This window comes from Oncorhynchus masou, chromosome 6, assembly GCF_036934945.1.
Source record: "Oncorhynchus masou masou isolate Uvic2021 chromosome 6, UVic_Omas_1.1, whole genome shotgun sequence".
NCBI classification, from domain to species: domain Eukaryota; kingdom Metazoa; phylum Chordata; class Actinopteri; order Salmoniformes; family Salmonidae; genus Oncorhynchus; species Oncorhynchus masou.
This window is the reverse complement of record NC_088217.1, coordinates 37,910,917-37,931,717: the sequence shown is the minus strand read 5'-3', so window position 1 is coordinate 37,931,717 and position 20,801 is coordinate 37,910,917. Positions and strand designations below refer to the sequence as shown.

Here is a 20,801-nt window from a genome sequence, read left to right as displayed (position 1 = left end):
CTCCATCCCACTGCATTAAGTGTGTCTTAAGCGTTAGTGTGTCTGTAAGATGGACATGTTTAGTCTGGTCTAATGCAACGGAATCAAAAGGGGTTCCTCGAAGACACTTTAAAGAGGGGTTCCTCGAGGTACCTTTTTCAACTGGAAAGGTTCTGCCGGTGTGGCAACACAAAAGGTTCTTCCAGGCACCTTTACTTCTAAGAGTGTACACTCAACAACAAAAAAGGTTCCTGGAATATCCTTTAGGGGTTCTTCAAATTGAAACTTTGGGGGAACCCCTATTCCTCAAAGAACATCTTTTTAATGGTTCCTCTAAGAACCTTTTGAAGAACCCACTGTGGTTATTTTTATAACTACCCCCCCCACCCTCCACATTATCACATTATTAAAAATAATAATTTGCATAACAATAACACAATATTTGAGTTGTCAGTGTTTATTATGATTTTAGTGGCAAAGCAGAATAAAAACATCTAAATATGAGGTAAACTCCCAGCAGAGCCCCAAGTCCAATAGATATATCCTCAGGCGTGTTGATGTTGATGTTCTCTGTATCCATAGCCAGAATGATTTTGCAGTGCATGGTGATCAGACAGATTTCCTGTTATGTTCATCAGAGCTGTCGGGAGGGTGAAGTCTGTGAATCCAAGAAATGTAACAAAACATGTACACGACAGTATTCATACATTGGTTTTTGTGGTAAATGTGAATGAAAACCGTTTTGATAATGGTGTTCCTACACATAGCTTGTCCATAATGTAGAGGCCTATGGGATATTAATTGAAGATGTAAGCGAGGAGGATGGTAAATGTGATCTCCATAACATACCAATACCAATTGAATACAGTACCAGTCAAAAGTTTGGACACTTACTCATTCCAAGATGTTTCTTTATTCCTAATATTTTATACATTGTAGAATAATAGTAAAGACATCAAAACAATGAAATAACACATACTGAATCATGTAGTAACCAAAAAGGTGTTAAACAAATCAAAATATACTTTATATTTGAGATTCTTCAAAGTAGCCACCCTTTGCCTTGAGGCTTTGGACACTCTCTTGGCATTCTCTCAACCAGATTCACCTGAAATGCTTTTCCAACAGTCTTGAAGCAGTTCCCACATATACTGAGCACTTGCTGGCTGCTTTCCTGCACTCTGCTGTCCAACTCATCCAAAACCATCTCAATTGGGTTGAGGTCAGGTGATTGTGGAGGCCAGGTCATCTGATGCAGCACTCCATCACTCTCCTTCTTGGTAAAACAGCCCTTACACAGCCTGGAGGTGTGTTGGGTCATTGTCCTGTTGAAAAACAAGTAATAGTCCCACTAAACCCAAACCAGATGGGATGGTGTATCGCTGCAGAATGCCATGTTGGTTAAGTGTGCCTTGAATTCTAAATAAATCACAGACAGTGTCACCAGCAAAGCACCCCCTCACCATCCAACCTCCTCCTCCATGCTTCACGATGGGAACCACACATGCGGAGATCATCCGTTCAGCTACTCTGTGTCTCACAAAGACACAGCGGTTGGATCCAAAAATCAGATTTCCACCGGTCTAATATCCATTGCTCGTGTTTCTTGGCCCAAGCAAGTCTCTTCTTATTATTGGTGCCCTTTGGTAGTAGTTTCTTTGCAGCAATTCGACCATGAAGGCCTGATTCACACAGTCTCCTCTGAACAGTTGATGTTGAGATGGGTCTGTCACTTGAACTCTGTGAAGCATTCATTTGGGCTGCAATTTCGGAGGCTGGTAACTCTAATGAACTCCTCCTCTGCAGCAAAGGTAACTCTGGCTCTTCCTTTCCTGTGGTGGTCCTCATGAGAGCCAGTTTCATCATAGCGCTTGCTGGTTTTTGCAACTGCATTGAAGAAACTTTCAAAGTTCTTGAAATGTTCCTGTGACGTAGAAGTCCGTCACTGGCCGCGGGCAGCATTTGGGTCTTTAACGCACACACATATTCATCACTCCTCCCTGCGCCATTATAAGATAAGTTAACAATGTGGGTCGACACACAAATTAACTTCTGTCTTGGTGCATGCATTTCACACTTGTCAATGTTCATATTTGAGAGATACAATAATTATTATACTTATCAATGTTGTGGATGAGCGCATTGTTTGTTTGTTCTGTTCCTCTCTCTCCATCTCTGTAGCTTCCGGGTATGCTGGAAAAGGACCCGAGCTAAGGGAATTGGGTTGGCTTTATAGTGCCTGTCCCAAATGACTCATTAATGCATATGGGCATATTGAAAGATATTGTCAGTAGTGTTGTAAATGTTATGTTGTGATATTGTTTAAAACCGTGTTGCAATGTATATCCTTTAGTATGTTTAGTTCATGGAAAATGTAGGTTTGTATTGTTAATTGATTAATTAATTAGGGTTAATTGTTCTGAGGGGAGGGGCTAGCCCTACAAAAGGAGCCTCTCTTTCAGTCATGAAGAGGCAGTTTGGATTGAGCTGTGGATGGGGCAGCATTGTTTTTAAGCTGTCCCATAAGGTAGACGTTGATGGCAGTACTGTTGTTTTTTGTTCCGGAATCACTTGTAAATAAACACCTTTGCACAGAAGAACTTTTGCGGTTCCGCCATCTTTTTTATTTTGATAGAGGTTAGGTTATCCAGTTTAGCCTTCTGGCCTACTCTACGTGACAGTTCCGTATTGACTAACCTTGATGTTTTAAAGTAATGATGGACTGTCATTTCTCTTTGGATATTTGAGCTGTTCTTGCCATAATATGGACTTCGTCTTTTACCAAATAGGGCTATCTTCTGTATACCAATCCTACCTTATCACAACACAACCGATTGGCTCAAACATATTAAGAAGGAAAGATTCTACAAATGTATTTTTAAGATGGTACACCTGTCAATGAAATGCATTCCAGATGACTACCTCATGAAGCTGGTTGAGAGAATGCCAAGAGTGTGCAAAGCTATCATCAAGGCATAGGGTGGCTACTTTGAAGAATCTCAAATATAAAATATATTTGGATTTGTTTAACCCTTTTTTGGTTACTACATGATTCAATGTGTTTTTTCATCGTTTTGATGTCTTCACTATTATTCTACAATGTAGAAAATAGAACAAATAAAGAACAACCCTGGAATGAATAGGTGTGTCCAAACTTTTGACCGGTACTGTACTTTGGTATGCCTCCTCGTCTGTATTCCTGCAGACACAGAAACAAAAGTGAGCAGTTCAGTCATCTGCAATACAACTAGCCTTCAACATATTATTATAGCCTACATATTCATACCTCTTTATTGATTGATATCCATTGAATTGTGTCCATTTTCTGTTTTAGAAAGATTGTCACAAATATAAAAGATAGATGGTATCATCATAAAACAATATAAATGTAGATCATTCAAGGGACAAACCTTACCTTAAATTGAGGAGATCTTAAAATTGTTCCGTGCCTGCACCTGCTGTCCTTTCAAATTCAAATCCAAATGTTTCAGTTTGGCAGTTCGGTTCCTGCAAGAAACCCACCAACTAAGGAGGTTCCACGATGAACCCCACCCCCTATGGGGTTCTTGGAAGAACCTTCTGGGGACAATTTTCAGTACCCCCAGAAGGTTCTTCAAAGAACTTTGAGAATCTTAGAAGAACCCTTGTTGAACACCTAATTTGTAGTGTAGGACTGACTGACTACTGGGTGGAACAGGCCACCTGAACAGCAGATGTGAATTACACATAGCAGACCACCACAACAGTGCAAAAAGGTTTGCATACATAATGCAGAATTATGTATGGAATAAAGTTACAACTTAAAACCTGAGATTATTGTGCTCTGTAATTAGCCATATTAGGGTTTTCCACGTAGGCAGGTCTTTGTCCTCCCTTTGCTGAACCCAACAGGCGCAATTAGCCCTTTCATCTCCTGAGCAGCAGCAGAGAGATCAAAGCAGAGAGAAAATGTCTCCTCAGGATTCTCATCTCATTGATCTACACACAGCGATGCAGCTAAATTCAGCTGCCTTCAATTATTAATGCAGGAAGAAACTGACTGTCGCGAAGAGCTGTGCTGCCTGCCTGCACTGTATGGGGTTGGGAACAGGTCCCTTTTCGTCGTTGAGGGCTACACTGTGTCTGAACTGCTGCAGTAAACATTGTGTAGCGGAGGTGGTTCGGTGAACAATGGTCACATGACGAGCAACCTTGCCTTAGTCCTGAAGACTCATGTTAGCTTGCAGAGTTTATGCCTACTGTAAGGATTAGCTCACAAGCATAACAGGGTATTTATTGAGTTGTGCAGATGTTACAGGATCAAAACCTGGGTGGTCACAACTGTACATAAAAATTGTGTAACATCCCACTACAAGACTCATTGAAATAGAAGCACCCATGGAACTACAGTACATCAGACTCTAGTAGGCAGCTTATTGCCCATTTACAACTCTAATTTCATTCTCTCTTTCACATTTTGAAGTTATCTCACACACACACACACACACACTGTGTGAAACCTGCTCGCCATTCAATAAAAAAAATACACTAAAGGGATAGTACATTACAATAAAAACACCAAACTTCCACAACAGGCAACACACACACTCATTGTGGACATTGCTTTTCTCCTTCTCTCTCTCTCTCTCTCTCTCCCTCTGTCTCTCCCGTGTCAGTGATTGGGATGGAGTTCAAATGCCATTTTCATTATAGGTTTAGAGATGTGGTTCTTTCTATGTTTATGGTTCTTATACTCAACCATTGCTTTGGTATTATGGATGACATTCAGCATCTGAACTGGGGCACTGGCAATAACCCTGGTCACCTATCTTTCTATTCTCATTTGTCAACATGAAAGACATGTATCCTTCCTGTCCATATATTCCAGCATGCTATTGTTATCTCAAAAGAGAAGCCCACTGTGGTCTGCTCACCCAGTGCTTTAAGTTCAAATGTGAATTCCATAAACTTGAATACCCCCTCGGTTTTCAAATCACCTAGAGGGCTTGGGCTGTTGTACTATAGCAACCAAGGCCCATGTAAGTCAGTTTATAACATTCCATCACTGGTTACTCGGAGAGTTCCTCATGTTGAAATTGGCTGTGGCCTCAGGCCCAATGGGCCTAACCTTGGAAAAGTTATTTTAATTTCTACTCCATCCTCTGTTACTAATAGGTACAGACCAAATTGTGCAGTTATATGCAATCTATAGCCATACCAACTATATCAATATCAGACAGGGCCTGTAACCACCTATTGAACGAAGCTTGTTTGAGATGGAGACCACATGTGTCTTTAAAAATCGTAAAGGACCTGTGTTGATGCATCTGAAAAGCTGACTTTCTAAACTGGATTACATTAAGATTTAGGCTATGCAGACAAATCCAGACATTCTGGTGTTGACTGAAACTTGGCTTTCTGGGGACATTCTGGACACTGATATTAATATTGAGGGTTATAATGTGTTCAGTGATGACAGACAGTGTAGAGGTGGTGGAGTGGCCATTCTTATAAAACATTATTTCACTGTCTCTTTACTGAAATCCATTTCCCTTGCCAAAATAATGTAGACAATATCTTTAAGCTTTTGTCTGGGGAAGAATGTATCCATAACTGTTATAGGGGCCTAACATCCTCCCTCGGGAAAACCTTTGTGCACTCGAGGAGTTAACTAGTTTATCTTCTTTTATTAAATCAAAATGTATTATTATTATTGGAAATTGCAGGCTTCAGACAACCTAAAAGAGATGTAATGATCAAAACTTAACCCAGTTTGTGACTTGCCTACACAGCCCAAAGTCAACTCTGATTGATCTTATTTTAATGAATACACCAGAGAAATATGTTTCTATTGGTGTCTTTGCCCAAGACATTAGTGACCATAAGCCTTGTGTCACCGCAAAGAGGAAGTTCAAAAACTTCATTGAACAGGCTTTTTTACATTATTTTAGTGACCTTGATTGTATTTCAGGTTTCCCTGAACCTGATTTAGCTTTGTGCCTTTTTGCAAAATGTCTTCAATACTTTTGTGGATAATCATGCTCCCTTCAGAAAATAAAGAGTTAAAGGTAGATGAAATGCCTGGTACACTCCGGAATTATCAAAACTCATTCTGCTTGGGTCAAGGCCAGGAACACAGGCTTAGGCCCGGACTGGCAAGCTTTTAAGCAACTGATGAATCCCTGTGTAAGTGATCCAACCAGAAAGGCTCAATCTGATTATTATGTAATCACTCTTTTGGATTTTAATGGCAGCCAAATTCTGGAAAACTGTCAAATCCCTGAAGGGTTCTACTTCCTCCTCTCTGCCACAACAAATGAATTCAGACACTGGCCTCAAAAAAGGCCATCATTGATGAATTACAGTGGCTTGCGAAAGTATTCACCCCCTTGGCATTTTTCCTATTTTATTGCCTTACAACCTGGAATTAAAATGGATTTTCTTTTTGTAGAGCCACCTTTTGCAGAAATTATAGCTGCAAGTCTCTTTGGGTATGTCTCTATAAGCTTGGCACATCGAGCCACTGAGATTTCTGCCCATTCTTCAAGGCAAATCTTCTCCAGCTCCTTCAAGTTGGATGGGTTCCACTGGTGTACAGCAATCTTTAAGTCATACCACAGATTCTCAATTGGATTGAGGTCTGGGCCTTGACTTGGCCATTCCAATACATTTAATTATTTCCTCTTAAACCACTCGAGTGTTGCTTTAGCAGTATGCTTACGGTCATTGTCCTATTGGAAGGTGAACCTTCGTCTCAGTCTCAAATCTCTGTAAGACTGAAACAGGTTTCCCTCAAGAATGTCCCTGTATTTAGCGCCATCAATCACTCCTTCAATTTTGACCAGTTTCACAGTCCCTGCCAATGGAAAAACATCCCCACAGCATGATGCTGCCACCACCATGCTTCACTGTGGGGATGGTGTTCTCAGGGTGATGAGAGGTGTTGGGTTTGCGCCAGACTTAGCATTTTCCTTGATGGCCAAAAAGCTCAATTTTAGTCTCATCTGACCAGAGTACTTTTGTCAAAGTGTTTCGGGAGTCTCTCACATGCCTTTTGGTGAACACCAAATGTGTTTTCTTATTTTTTTATTTAAGCAATGGCTTTTTTCTGTCCACTATTCCACTCTTGCCCAGCTCTGTGGAATGTACAGCTTAAAGTTGTCAGATGGACAGATACTCCAATATCCGCTGTGGAGCTTTGCAGCTCCTTCAGGGTTATCTTTTGTCTCTTTGTTGCCTCTCTGATTAATGCCCTCCTTGCCTGGTCTGTGAGTTTTGATGGGCGGCCCTCTCTTGGCAGGTTTGTTGTGGTGCCATATTATTTCAGTTTTTTAACAATTGCTTTAATGGTGCTCCGTGGGATGTTCAAAGTTTCGGATATTATTTTATAACCCAACCCTGATCTGTACTTCTCCACAACTTTGTCACTGCCCTGTTTGGAGAGCTTATTCGTCTTCATGGTGCCGCTAGCTTGGTGGTACCCCTTGCTTAGTGGTGTTGCAGACTCTGGGGCCTTTCAGAACAGGTGTATATATAGTGAGACCATGTGACAGATCATGTGACATGGGATTTTATTTGGTTGCACCAGATCTTATTTAGGGGCTACATAGCAAAGGGGGTGAATGCATATGCATGCACCACTTTTCCATTTTCCATTTGTATTTTTTGAAACAAGTTATTTTTTTCATTTCACTTCACCACTTTGGACTATTTTGTGTATGTCCATTACATGGAATCCAAATAAAAATCCATTTAAATTACAGGTTGTAATGCAACGAAATAGGAAAAACGCCAAGGGGGATGAATACTTTTGCAAGGCACTGTAAATCACAATTTTATTTAAGCGGTCTCTCTCTTTGAAATAACTTCTAAGTCTAATATCCAATGATATTGGGCTGGATACTGATAGAAGAAACTTGCTGAATGATTAGAGAAAGTATAGTCAAAGCTTTTATTTTAGGCTATATTCAGAAAAATAAGTCCTAGCAATAGACAATAAATAATAACAATAAATCCACAAGGGACCGAACAATTGGTTCCCAGTCTGCTTAACTGTGCAGCGACCATCATTGTTGGCTCAATAACCCACATGTGTTATTTACCATTATCAGGAAATACTCCAAAATCATCTCTTGTGCTGCCACTCCAAAAGGGCGGGATAGTAGAGATCTTAATAATTATCATCCCATTTCAAGGCTTCCTTTTCTAGCTAAGATTCTTGAATCCTTGGTAAATGTAAATCCTTTGCTTTTTTATATCTGATAAATGTATTTATAATATAAACATATCAGTGTTTAGGCCTGGGCATAGCACTATTACAGCAAACACTTCAGATGTTAATGATCTTGTCAATGCTTTAGACACAAGAGCTCTGACGAAGGCCAATATTTAAAGCTTAATAAAGAGCAGTGATACTAGACAGAGCAGTGTGCGGGTTTCTTATTTTTTCTCATCTTATTCAACTGTTACCATGCACCTGCAACAAAGATAGCTCAGATGAGCAAATGCTTTAGACACTAAAATTAAATGTGCTGCTTTGTTTGTGGACCTGTCAAATGCTTTCGATAATGTTGATCATGCTATTTTATTAAATAAACTGTCCTGAGATTTTGAAATCGATAGGTATATATAATATTTATAATATATATCCCATTTAGCTAAGACGCTTTTGTGCCCAATAAAGATATAAAACTTGTGAAGAATCAACAATAAGTGGGAAGTCATGAAGGCTGGGGCCACTGAAAAACTTTTACATATGGGTGGTCCCCAGCGGGAATTTTCCCGAACCAAAACACTCGAGACGCTTGGCATTTGTGAACAGCAGTTTGCAAGCACCATGCTCTGGATATGTTTATTTTTGAACCATTCCATTGCCCATTGTCTTTTTTTCAGTTTTTCTTTTGTTAAAAAAGTTTGAAATATCCAATAAATGTCGTTCCACTTCACGATTGTGTCCCACTTGTTGTTGATTCTTCACAAAAAAATACAGTTTTATATCTTTGTGTTTGAAGCCTGAAATGTGGCAAAAGGTCGCAAAGTTCAAGGGGGTAGAATACTTTCGCAAGGCACTGTATGTATGATTCTTAGAATTACTATGCTTGAGTTGCTTTGCTTTTGTTGAGGCCTGCTGGCCTCAAAGGGGGTAATGACAAGGGTTAAACCAAGGCCTCATGCCTTTTAAGGGGTTAATAAATTATGTTATGATAAACTGTAAGGTCTCCTCTTAAGGAGACTGTGTGTGTGTGTGTGTGTGTGTGTGTGTGTGTGTGTGTGTGTGTGTGTGTGTGTGTGTGTGTGTGTGTGTGTGTGTGTGTGTGTGTGTGTGTGTGTGTGTGTGTGTGTGTGTGTGTGTGTGTGTGTGTGTGTGTGTGTGTGTGTGTGTGTGTGTTAAAACCTGTTGTTGAGTGGTGTGACCTTCAGACACTATCAGAAGGCAACTACATTCAGACTTCTCCTTTCTGGATCCCACCGTGGTTATCTGGTTTTCTGAGAACACAAAGGCTGCCACAGACCTGATGAAACCAGCCCCCTGTCAGAAGATGCTTACACTCGTTCACCTTGTCATGACCCTATACTTGTGATGAAAGGTCAAGTTTCGGTCACTTCTGAGTTTTTACTTGCTGATAAGATGGTTCCTGCTGTCAGGGGGAGGTCAGATTTGTTAAAATGTTGTTGCCAGGGAAAGTTACGTAAGGGTGATTGGGGAGGCTATATGAGTTACAGGATGTCTTAGACATTTTGCAGAACTTGGGAAGAAAGTATCATATACTGTTATACTGAACTCTGTACCAACTACTGCCTCCAAATTGTATTGCTAAATAAGTATTGTTAATACTTAAAAAAATAGTCTGTTTCCTTTCCATTACTAATGCATGTTTGATAATTATATAGACCTGATCATTTGTTGAAGAAATTTAACTACCTTGTCACAATGCATTAAGGAAAGAAATTCCAGAAATACATTTTTAACAAGGCACACCTGTTCATTGAAATGCTTTCCAAGTGACTATCTCATGAAGCTGGTTGAGAGAATGCCAAAAATGTGCTAAGCTGTCATCAAGGCAAAGGGTAGCTATGTGAAGAATCTCAAATATAACATATATTTTGTTTTGTTAAACACTTTTTTGGTTAATACATGATTACATATGTGTTATTTAGTAGTTTTGATGTCTTCACTATTATTATACAATGTAGAAAATAGTAAAATATAGAAAAAGCCTTGAATGAGTAAGTGTTCGAAAACTTTTGACCGGTAGTATATACAGTTGAAGTCGGAAGTTTACATACACCTTAGCCAAATACATTTGAACTTAGATTTTCACAATTCCTAGTAAAATGTCCCTGTCTTAGGTCAGTTAGGATCACCACTATATTTTAAGAATATGAAATGTCAGAATAATAGAGAGAGAATTATTTATTTCAGCTTTTATTTCTTTCATCACTTTCCCAGTGGGTCAGAAGTTTATATACACTCAGTTAGTATTTGGTAGCATTGCCTTTAAATTGTTTAACGTCTGTCAAACGTTTCAGGTAGCCTTCCACAAGCTTCCCACAATAATTTGGGTAAATTTTGGCCCATTTCTCCTGACAGAGCTGGTGTAACTGAGTCAAGTTTGTAGGCCTCCTTGCTCGCAAACACATGTTCAGTTCTGCCAAAAATGTTCTATGGGATTGAGGTTAGGGCTTTGTGATGGCCACTCCAATACCTTGACTTTGTTGTCCTTAAGACATTTTGCCATAACATTGGAAGCATGCTTGGGGTCATTTTCCATTTGGAAGACCCATTTGCAACCAAGCTTTAACTTCCTGACTGATGTCTTGAGATGTTGCTTCAATATATCCACATCATTTCCCTTCCTCATGATGCCATCTATTTTGTGAAGTGCACCAGTCCTTCCTGCAGCAAAGCACCCCCACAACATGATGCGGCCACCCCGGGCTTCACGGTTGGGATGGTGGTCTTCGGCTTGCATGCCTCCCCCTTTTTCCTCAAAACATAACAATGGACATTAAGGCCAAACAGTTCTATTTTTGTTTCATCAGACCAGAGGACATTTCTCCAAAAAGTATGATCTTTGTCCCCATGTGCAGTTGCAAAACGAAGTCTGGCTTTTTTTATGGCGTTTTTGGAGCAATAGGTTCTTCCTTGCTGAGTGGCCTTTCAGGTTATGTTGATATAGGACTCGTTTTACTGTGGATATAGATAATTTTGTACCTGTTTCCTCCAGCATCTTCACAAGGTCCTTTGCTGTTGTTCTGAGATTGATTTGCACTTTTCACATCAAAGTACGTTCATTTCTAGGAGACAGAACGCGTCTCGTTCCTGAGCGGTATCACGGCTGCGTGGTCTCATGGTATTTATACTTGCGTACTATTGTTTGTAAAGGTGAACGTGGTACCTTCAGGCGTTTGGAAATTGCTCCCAAGGATGAACCAGACTTGTGGAGGTCCACAATGTTTTTTCTGAGGTCTTGGCTGTTTCCTTTTGATTTTCCCATGATGTCAAGCAAGAGGCACTGAGTTTGAAGGTAGGTCTCGAAATACATCCACAGGTACACCTCCAATTGACTCAAATTATGTCAATTAGCCTATCAGAAGCTTCTAAAGCCATGACATAATTTTCTGGAATTTTTCAAGCTGTTTAAAGGCATAGTCAACTTAGTCTATGTAAAACTTTTGACGTACTGGAATTGTGATACAGTATATATATATATATATATATATATATATATATATATATACACATACATACACAGTTGAAGTCGGCAGTTTACATACACTTAGGTTCGAGTCATTAAAACTTGTTTTTCAACCACTCCACAAATGTCTTGTTAACAAACTATAGTTTGGCAAGTCGGTTAGAACACTACTTTGTGCATGACACAAGTAATCTTTGCAACAATTGTTTACAGACAGATATTTTCACTTATAATTCACTGTATCACAATTCCAGTGGGTCAGAAGTTTACATACACTAAGTTGACTGTGCCTATTATTCATTTCACATTCTTAAAATAAAGTTGTGATCCTAACTGACCTAAGACAGGGACATTTTTATGAGTATTAAATGTCAGCAATTGTGGAAAACTGAGTTTAAATGTATTTTGCTAAGGTGTATGTGAACTTCTGACTTCAACTGTATATGTGTGTAATATATAGTTTAGTTATAATGTATATATTTATGGTGTATATACAGGGAACATTTGTAAAAGAGTCCTATGTCTTCCGTGCTCAAATAAAGGTTAAATAAATAAATAAAATATGTCTCACTGATTAACTGAGCCTATCATCCATCCATGGGACTATGTACTGAGTGTGTGTTTGCATCCCCCAAAATAAAATGTCAAAATAATTGATTGTATATCTATATGTACAGTATGTCCTGCTCAGACAGTGTTGCAAAAGTCTGTTATAAAATCAGATAAGAGGTAAGGTTCTTTCTCAAATCTGGCATGAAACTTTTCTACCGAGAAATAATAGAGACTGTTGCACAACTGCAAAACAATGAACGTTATGCAACTGAGCACTAGGCAATTTAGAAAGAAGTTTATCTTTATTGTTCCCTGGGGGGGGAAACAGGCAATATTGAAAGCATGTGATAACATGTGATAACAAATTCTGTTATGACATGTTTAACATAAGTAAAATGATTACTTCTTGCCATGTCTCTACAGATACTTAGTTTCCCAAATCTGGTATGAAAAAAATCGAATAAATCCTGTACATACTAATTCCATAGACACAGTATATCAATATTGTGTAACGTGATGGCTGGTGACAAATCATTGTTTTTCCTGAAGCTTACAAAATGGACGCCGGATTTGGGAAGGTTGCATTGTAAAGAAGCAGATTATAAACATATGAATACTTTGGGAATCCATCTCATGGTGTGTCCACACTCAAAACGCTTAATTAAATCAGCACACTAGGCTGAAGGTACAGGGCCTCTCCAGTAGGATTGAATAAGCTTTACAAAGCAGTCTGCATGAGACAGGGAGGGGTGGAGAAAAGGGTGGCTTCAGTTAGTGGGCTATTAGGCCAGTCTTTTGACAGTAGATACTACTCAGTTGACTTGTCATCATGTATTCTTGAATGTTCCATCCATGGAATCTTGTCTCTCATAATGAATTGCTATTCTATTTTCTGAGATGCATCTAAAGAACACGAATAGTGTCTGAAGCCTAACAGTTAAATATATGACTCCATGTGTGGTTCTGACAGGGTATATGGGGTTATATATCCATTCTGCCTTGCCTATCTAAGGTCTTCGAAAGCTAAGTCAACAAACAGGTCACTGACTATCTCGAATCCCACCGTACCTTCTCCGCTATGCAATCTGGTTTCCGAGCCGGTCACGGGTGCACCTCAGCTACACTCAAGGTACTAAACGACATCATAACCGCCATCGATAAAAGACAGTACTGTGCAGCCGTCTTCATCGACCTTGCCAAGGCTTTCGACTCTGTCAATCACCATATTCTTATCGGCAGACTCAGTAGCCTCGGTTTTTCGGATGACTGCCTTGCCTGGTTCACCAATTACTTTGCAGACAGAGTTCAGTGTGTCAAATCGGAGGGCATGCTGTCCGGTCCTCTGGCAGTCTCTATGGGGGTGCCACAGGGTTCAATTCTCGGGCCGACTCTTTTCTCTGTATATATCAATGATGTTGCTCTTGCTGCGGGCGATTCCCTGATCCAGCTCTACGCAGACGACACCATTCTATATACTTTCGGCCCGTCATTGGACACTGTGCTATCTAACCTCCAAACGAGCCTCAATGCCATACAACACTCCTTCCGTGGCCTCCAACTGCTCTTAAACGCTAGTAAAACCAAATGCATGCTTTTCAACCGATCGCTGCCTGCACCCGCATGCCCGACTAGCATCACCACACTGGATGGTTCCGACCTTGAATATGTGGACACCTATAAGTACCTAGGTGTCTGGCTAGACTGCAAACTCTCCTTCCAGACCCATATCAAACATCTCCAATCGAAAATCAAATCAAGAGTCGGCTTTCTATTCCGTAACAAAGCCTCCTTCACTCACGCTGCCAAGCTTACCCTAGTAAAACTGACTATCCTACCGATCCTCGACTTCGGCGATGTCATCTACAAAATTGCTTCCAACACTCTTCTCAGCAAACTGGATGCAGTTTATCACAGTGCCATCCGTTTTGTCACTAAAGCACCTTATACTACCCACCACTGCGACTTGTATGCTCTAGTTGGCTGGCCCTCTCTACATATGCGTCGCAAGACCCACTGGCTCCAGGTCGTCTACAAGGCCATGCTAGGTAAAGCTCCGCCTTATCTCAGTTCACTGGTCACGATGGCAACACCCATCCGCCTTTCATTCCAGCACGCGCTCCAGCAGGTGTATCTCACTGATCATCCCTAAAGCCAACACCTCATTCTATTGGTAAATAGCCGCCTTTTGTTCCAGTACTCTGCTGCCTGTGACTGGAACCTGAATTGCAAAAATCGCTGAAGTTGGAGACCTTATCTCATGCCTTTTCTCAGTTTTTATTTTTTCTACTGTGTTATTGACTTGTTAATTGTTTACTCCATGTGTAACTCTGTGTTGTCTGTTCACACTGCTATGCTTTATCTTGGCCAGGTCGCAGTTGTAAATGAGAACTTGTTCTCAACTAGCATACCTGGTTAAATAAAGGTGAAATAAAAAAAATTAAAAAAATATATCTGGGCCCTCAACTGACAGCTACTGACTCCCTAATTTAGCAATGGAAACATTGGGCATAGGATGTTTTTTTAATCTTAACTTCAGAAATGTCTAAAGTACATTGAGCTGGTATCTCCCAAACATAATGTGAGCTGATCTTTGCAAGATTGTTCCATGCCTTGTCGGTCATTTGTAGCAGAGTTACAAATTGTCTACTTTACCAATAAGACCTCCATGAGGCTACCTGCGGCCGTCATTGTAAATAAGAATTTGTTCTTAATTAACTGACTTGCATAGTTAAATAAAGTTTAAATAAAAAATTACTAAACACAGTTCATGACTTCATCATCCTGTGTCAGTGAGTCATTATGGGGACATGGAAGTGAGTCTATTCCATAGCCAAACTCTTAGTTCAGTTATTTAATCCTTCCCTGGTTAAATCATGGGGAAACAGAGGTGATTGGAAGGGATTCCTGCAGTAGCCAGCCATGCCGGCCAGTTGTGACGTGGGCCAGGGAGGCTGCAGTGAATCCTTTGGGAAATTACATTAGTGTGAGCAAAGAGGAAGTGGGGTTTGGATGGGACATCCACACCATGAACCATTCTACCATGGTGAACTCCATTAAGACAGTGTAATCAGGTTTAAAATGAGTGTTCAATTTAAATGAAGTGCACCCACTATTTTTCCTCAGACCCTCTAGTTTCAACATTCTCGCTGTATCTATTACTGTACCAGTAACACTGCAAACCAATACCGTATGACCTCTGGCTTCTTTTAGCTATATTCTTTATCATTTCTATCATCTCACCATGATAACAGCACCTTCTGGCCTACAGGCCACATAACTGCTCATGGGTCAACCAATCAAGGTTTATACTAAACATGATAACAATTAAATATTTGAAACTGGTTTCAACAAATCTGTCCTGAATACAAACTTCATGGAGGTAGATTGTGCAATGAAATTGCATGGTTTTGGCAAGAGGTACAATACCCTTGTTGCTTGCTGTTTGGCTGCCAAAGATTTTAGGTAAGCAATGAATCAATCCCCCCTTTAAATGGGGCAAACTGAAGTTGCAAAATACATTTTCTGATTTATAAATTAATGATATGTACCCATTGATTCTTGAAGATTATAACTTATAAATGCATTGTGGACTGGGATATGTTCTACATAGCATCGGACAATAACATTGATGAATATGCTGATTCGGTGAGCGAGTTTCTTAGCAAGTGCATCGGTGATGTTGTACCCACAGCGTGTTTACAAACAGACAAACCGTGGATTGATGGCAGCATTCCTCGCAAAACTGAAGGTGTCAACCACTGCTTTTAATCAGGGCAAGGTGACCGGAAACATGACCGAATACAAACAGTGTAGCTATTCCCTCTGCAAGGCAATCAAACAAGCTACGCGTCAGTATAGAGACAAAGTAGAGTCGCAATTCAACGGCTCAGACACGAGAGGTATGTGCCAGGGTCTACAGTCAATCACAGACTACAAAAGGAAAACCAGCCCTGTCGCGGAACACGATGTCTTCAGCCCTCAAGACCATGCGCAGACCAGCTTCCTGGTGTGTTTACGTACATAATCAATCAATCCTTATCCCAGTCTGCTGTTCCCACATGCTTCAAGAAGGCCACCATTGTTCCTGTTCCCAAGAAAGCTAAGGTAACTGAGCTAAATGACTATCGCCCTGTAGCACTCACTTCCGTCATCATGAAGTGCTTTGAGAGACGAGTCAAGGACCATATCACCTCCACCCTACCTGACACCCTAGACCCACTCCAATTTGCTTACCGCCCCAATAGGTCCACAGAAGACGCAATCGCAATCCCACTGCACACTGCCCTAACCCATCTGGACAAGAGGAATACCTATGTAAGAATGCTGTTCATCGTCTACAGCTCAGCATTTAACACCATAGTACCCTCCAAACTCGTCATTAAGCTCGAGACCCTGGGTCTCGACCCCACCCTGTGCAACTGGGTCCTGGACTTCCTGACGGGCTGCCCCCAGGTGGTGAGGGTAGGTAACAACATCTCCACCCCGCTGATCCTCAACACTGGGGCACCACAAGGGTGCGTTCTGAGCCCTCTCCTGTACTCCCTGTTCACCCATGACTGCGTGGCCATGCACGCCTCCAACTCAATCATCAAGTTTGCAGACGACACTACAGTGGTAGGCTTGATTACCAACAACGACGAGACGGTCTACAGGGAGGAGGTGAGGGCCCTAGGAGTGTGGTGTCAGGAAAATAACCTCACACTCAATGTCAACAAAACAAAGGAGATGATTGTGGACTTCAGGAAACAGCAGAGGGAGCAGCCCCCTATCCACATCGACGGGAGAGTAGTGAAGTTGGAAAGTTTTTTAAGTTCCTCGGTGTACACGTCATGGACAAACTGAAATGGTCCACCCACACAGACAGCGTGGTGAAGAAGGTGCAACAGCGCCTCTTCAACCTCAGGAGCTGAAGAAATTTGGCTTGTCACCAAAAACACTCACAAACCATTACAGATGCACAAGCGAGAGCATCTGTCGGGCTGTTTCACCACCTGGTACGGCAACTGCTCCGCCCACAACCGTAAGGCTCTCCAGAGGGTAGTGAGGTCTGCACAACGCATCACCGGGGGCAAAATACCTGCCCTCCAGGACACCTACACCACTCGATGTCACAGGAAGGCCAAAAAGTTCATCAAGGACAACACCCACCCGAGCCACTGCCTGTTCACCCAGCTATCATCCAGACAGCGAGGTCAGTATAGGCGGGGACCGAGAGACTGAAAAACAGCTTCTATCTCAAGGCCATCAAACTGTTAAACAGCCATTTTTTTATTTTTTTATTTCACCTTTATTTAACCAGGTAGGCAAGTTGAGAACAAGTTCTCATTTGCAATTGCGACCTGGCCAAGATAAAGCAAGCAGTTTGACACATACAACGACACAGAGTTACACATGGAGTAAAACAAACATACAGTCAATAATACAGTATAAACAAGTCTATATACGATGTGAGCAAATGAGGTGAGATAAGGGAGGTAAAGGCAAAAAAAGGCCATGGTGGCAAAGTAAATACAATATAGCAAGTAAAACACTGGAATGGTAGATTTGCAAAGGAAGAAATGTGCAAAGTAGAAATAAATTAATGGGGTGCAAAGGAGCAAAATAAATTAATTAATTAAATACAGTAGGGAAAGAGGCAGTTGTTTGGGCTAAATTATAGGTGGGCTATGTACATGTGCAGTAATCTGTGAGCTGCTCTGACAGTTGGTGCTTAAAGCTAGTGAAGGAGATAAGTGTTTCCAGTTTCAGAGATTTTTGTAGTTTGTTCCAGTCATTGGCAGCAGAGAACTGGAAGGAGAGGCGGCCAAAGAAAGAATTGGTTTTGGGGGTGACTGGAGAGATATACCTGCTGGAGCGTGTGCTACAGGTGGGAGATGCTATGGTGACCAGCGAGCTGAGATAAGGGGGGACTTTACCTAGCAGGGTCTTGTAGATGACATGGAGCCAGTGGGTTTGGCGACGAGTATGAAGCGAGGGCCAGCCAACGAGAGCGTACAGGTCGCAATGGTGGGTATTATATGGGGCTTTGGTGACAAAATGGATTGCACTGTGATAGACTGCATCCAATTTGTTGAGTAGGGTATTGGAGGCTATTTTGTAAATGACATCGCCAAAGTCGAGGATTGGTAGGATGGTCAGTTTTACAAGGGTATGTTTGGCAGCATGAGTGGAGGATGCTTTGTTTTGCGAAATAGGAAGCCAATTCTATATTTAACTTTGGATTGGAGATGTTTGATATGGGTCTGGAAGGAGAGTTTACAGTCTAACCAGACACCTAAGTATTTGTAGTTGTCCACGTATTCTAAGTCAGAGCCGTCCAGAGTAGTGATGTTGGACAGGCGGGCAGGTGCAGGTAGCGATCGGTTGAAGAGCATGCATTTAGTTTTACTTGTATTTAAGAGCAATTGGAGGCCACGGAAGGAGCCATCACTAACATTGAGTGGCTGCTGCCAACATACTGACTCATCTCTAGCCACTTTAATAATGAAAAAATTGATATAATAAATCACTAGCCACTTTAAACAATGCCACTTTATATAATGTTTACATACCCTACATGACTCATCTCATATGTATATACTGTACTCTATACCATCTACTGCATCTTGCCTATACCATTTGGGCCATCGCTCAATCATATATTTGTATGTACATATTCTTATTAATTCCTTTACACTTGTGTGTATAAGGTAGTTGTTGTGAAATTGTTAGGTTAGATTACTTGTTAGATATGAAGCACAAGCATTTCTCTGCACTCACATTAACATCTGCTAGCCATGTGTATGTGACAAATAACATTTGATTTGAGCTCAGTTCAAATGTTGTATTCCATCAGAACCCAAAATATCAGCTTGTTTTACTCCAATGTTTCTAAACAAAATCAATGTTAAACACTTTATAGCCTCTATTGTTTGTATGTAATGTATGTTCAGTCCTTGCATCCATAGCTCTGTCTATGAATTTGGTTATATTTCTCCAGCCCCATCCCTTTGCATTTTACAGAAACAGGGGCTGTGAGAAGGCTTTGGTATTGTTTCAACTGCTGACTGCCTCTTAAAAATATAGGCAAATGGGAGGTATTAAGAGTTGCAGTTTCTCTGCCCATGGCGTATTTCATTCATTCCTACCTGAATAAAAAAATCATTCGTCAGGCCTATAACTGCTGCAATTCAAAATGCGCACTGATGTCACTGTCAGAGTGCAGTAGTTTGTTGGTCGGCTACTTACTTTCTCTTGTATTCATCTCTCTCTCGTTTGACTTTAGCCAACACATTATACAGAGCTCGTATTTCTGGGGTGATGGTATCGATTTGGACCCCAACACCGTCCGGATGATTCCAGGATACGCCAGGGCCCTGGAGAGTCTCATAGCGCTCTCCGTGTCTTCTCACGTGCGTGAAACTCCAAATGGTACCAGGTAGTCGGGATTCAGTAGAGTCGGTTTGGACAGCTACTTCTCGAGTGTATACTTGGTATCGTTGTTGATCCAAGGCTTGCTGCAGTTGGTTCTCTAATAATTTGTTTCTCCGCTCTAATTCATGAACTTTGGCAAGAAAACAGCGAAACCGCAGGTTCAGAGTCTTCAGGACATGAATATTGGACCCCAAATCATTTCGAAGCGCACTGGTTACAGCGCCCGTCCCAGCAGTGGACATACCGCTGACAGGAATTGTATCAATCATAGCAGCAGGCGAAGAATCAAAAAAAGAGTTCATCATACTGGTAAACATACAAATCATAAAACCTTTTGTTTTTTGTTTTGCTACATGAATTTAACAATAAAACCGATCATATCCTCCAAAATGCCCGTTCTCTAGGTAGTTTCTTATGATGTGGCTCCTTGAAATTAGATTGACGGGGCAGTTGAAGGTGATGGACCTTCGCTGTCCTCAAACCTCCAGAAAACACCTTTTCCTAATGGTAGGTTATCCACAAACATGTAATCTTATCAGTCCAGATCTCTGGCGCAACGGGAAAGTCTCCATCCTCCTCTGTTATACGCAGGAATATGACACGCCGTGCGTTTGCCTCTGCTTTTTCAGATGCTGCTGATGCTGTAGGCCTATGCGCTCAGTTTCTCCCTTTCCCATTCTCTCTAGACACTCACTGTCTTTGCTCCTATTCGCGTTTCGTTCTCCGGACTCTGGTACCGCGGTGTGATGACAGACTAGTCTACAGCCCTACCCCTGCCTCTTTGTGGCGCCGCTGGGTCATTCAAGCAAACTGCTAAACTGGGCACTGTATGCATCAATCCTCCCATTCTCTGTCACGTACCCTCACGTGCAAAAACACAAGCACGCGCGCACACACAGTACTCCCAAAATGCATAGGCCTTTCAAAGAATGTCCTTAAGTGGACACAATTTGTTATTTCAAGGTAGGCTTGTCTAATTCTCGGACTAATATGTCAATTTTAGGAACTGTATTTTTTCTCATAATTCTGTGCTTTGGGCTTCAGAGCTCCCAGTCACCCTGTGCAGAAAACACATTTTTAAAGTTTAAAATTAAGCAATAAAATATCATTAGTATTTTTTTTTTTTACTTGGCAAGTCAGTTAAGAACACATTTTTATTTACAATGACAGCCAAGTAAC

The 20,801-nt window shown here is 41.1% G+C and overlaps 1 protein-coding gene across 2 annotated transcripts in view; it reads right to left on the bottom strand.

Annotated features, from left to right (window-relative positions):
• Positions 1-20,400, bottom strand: part of LOC135542030 (intermediate filament family orphan 2-like) — an 82,313-nt gene extending 61,913 nt beyond the window's left edge. For both annotated transcript variants that reach the window (XM_064968611.1, XM_064968612.1), the window contains exon 1: positions 19,437-20,400. In XM_064968611.1, the coding sequence (XP_064824683.1) occupies positions 19,437-19,948 (512 nt within the window). In that variant the 5' untranslated portion in view covers positions 19,949-20,400. The remainder of the gene's footprint in view (positions 1-19,436) is intronic.
• Positions 20,401-20,801: the final 401 nt, after the last annotated feature.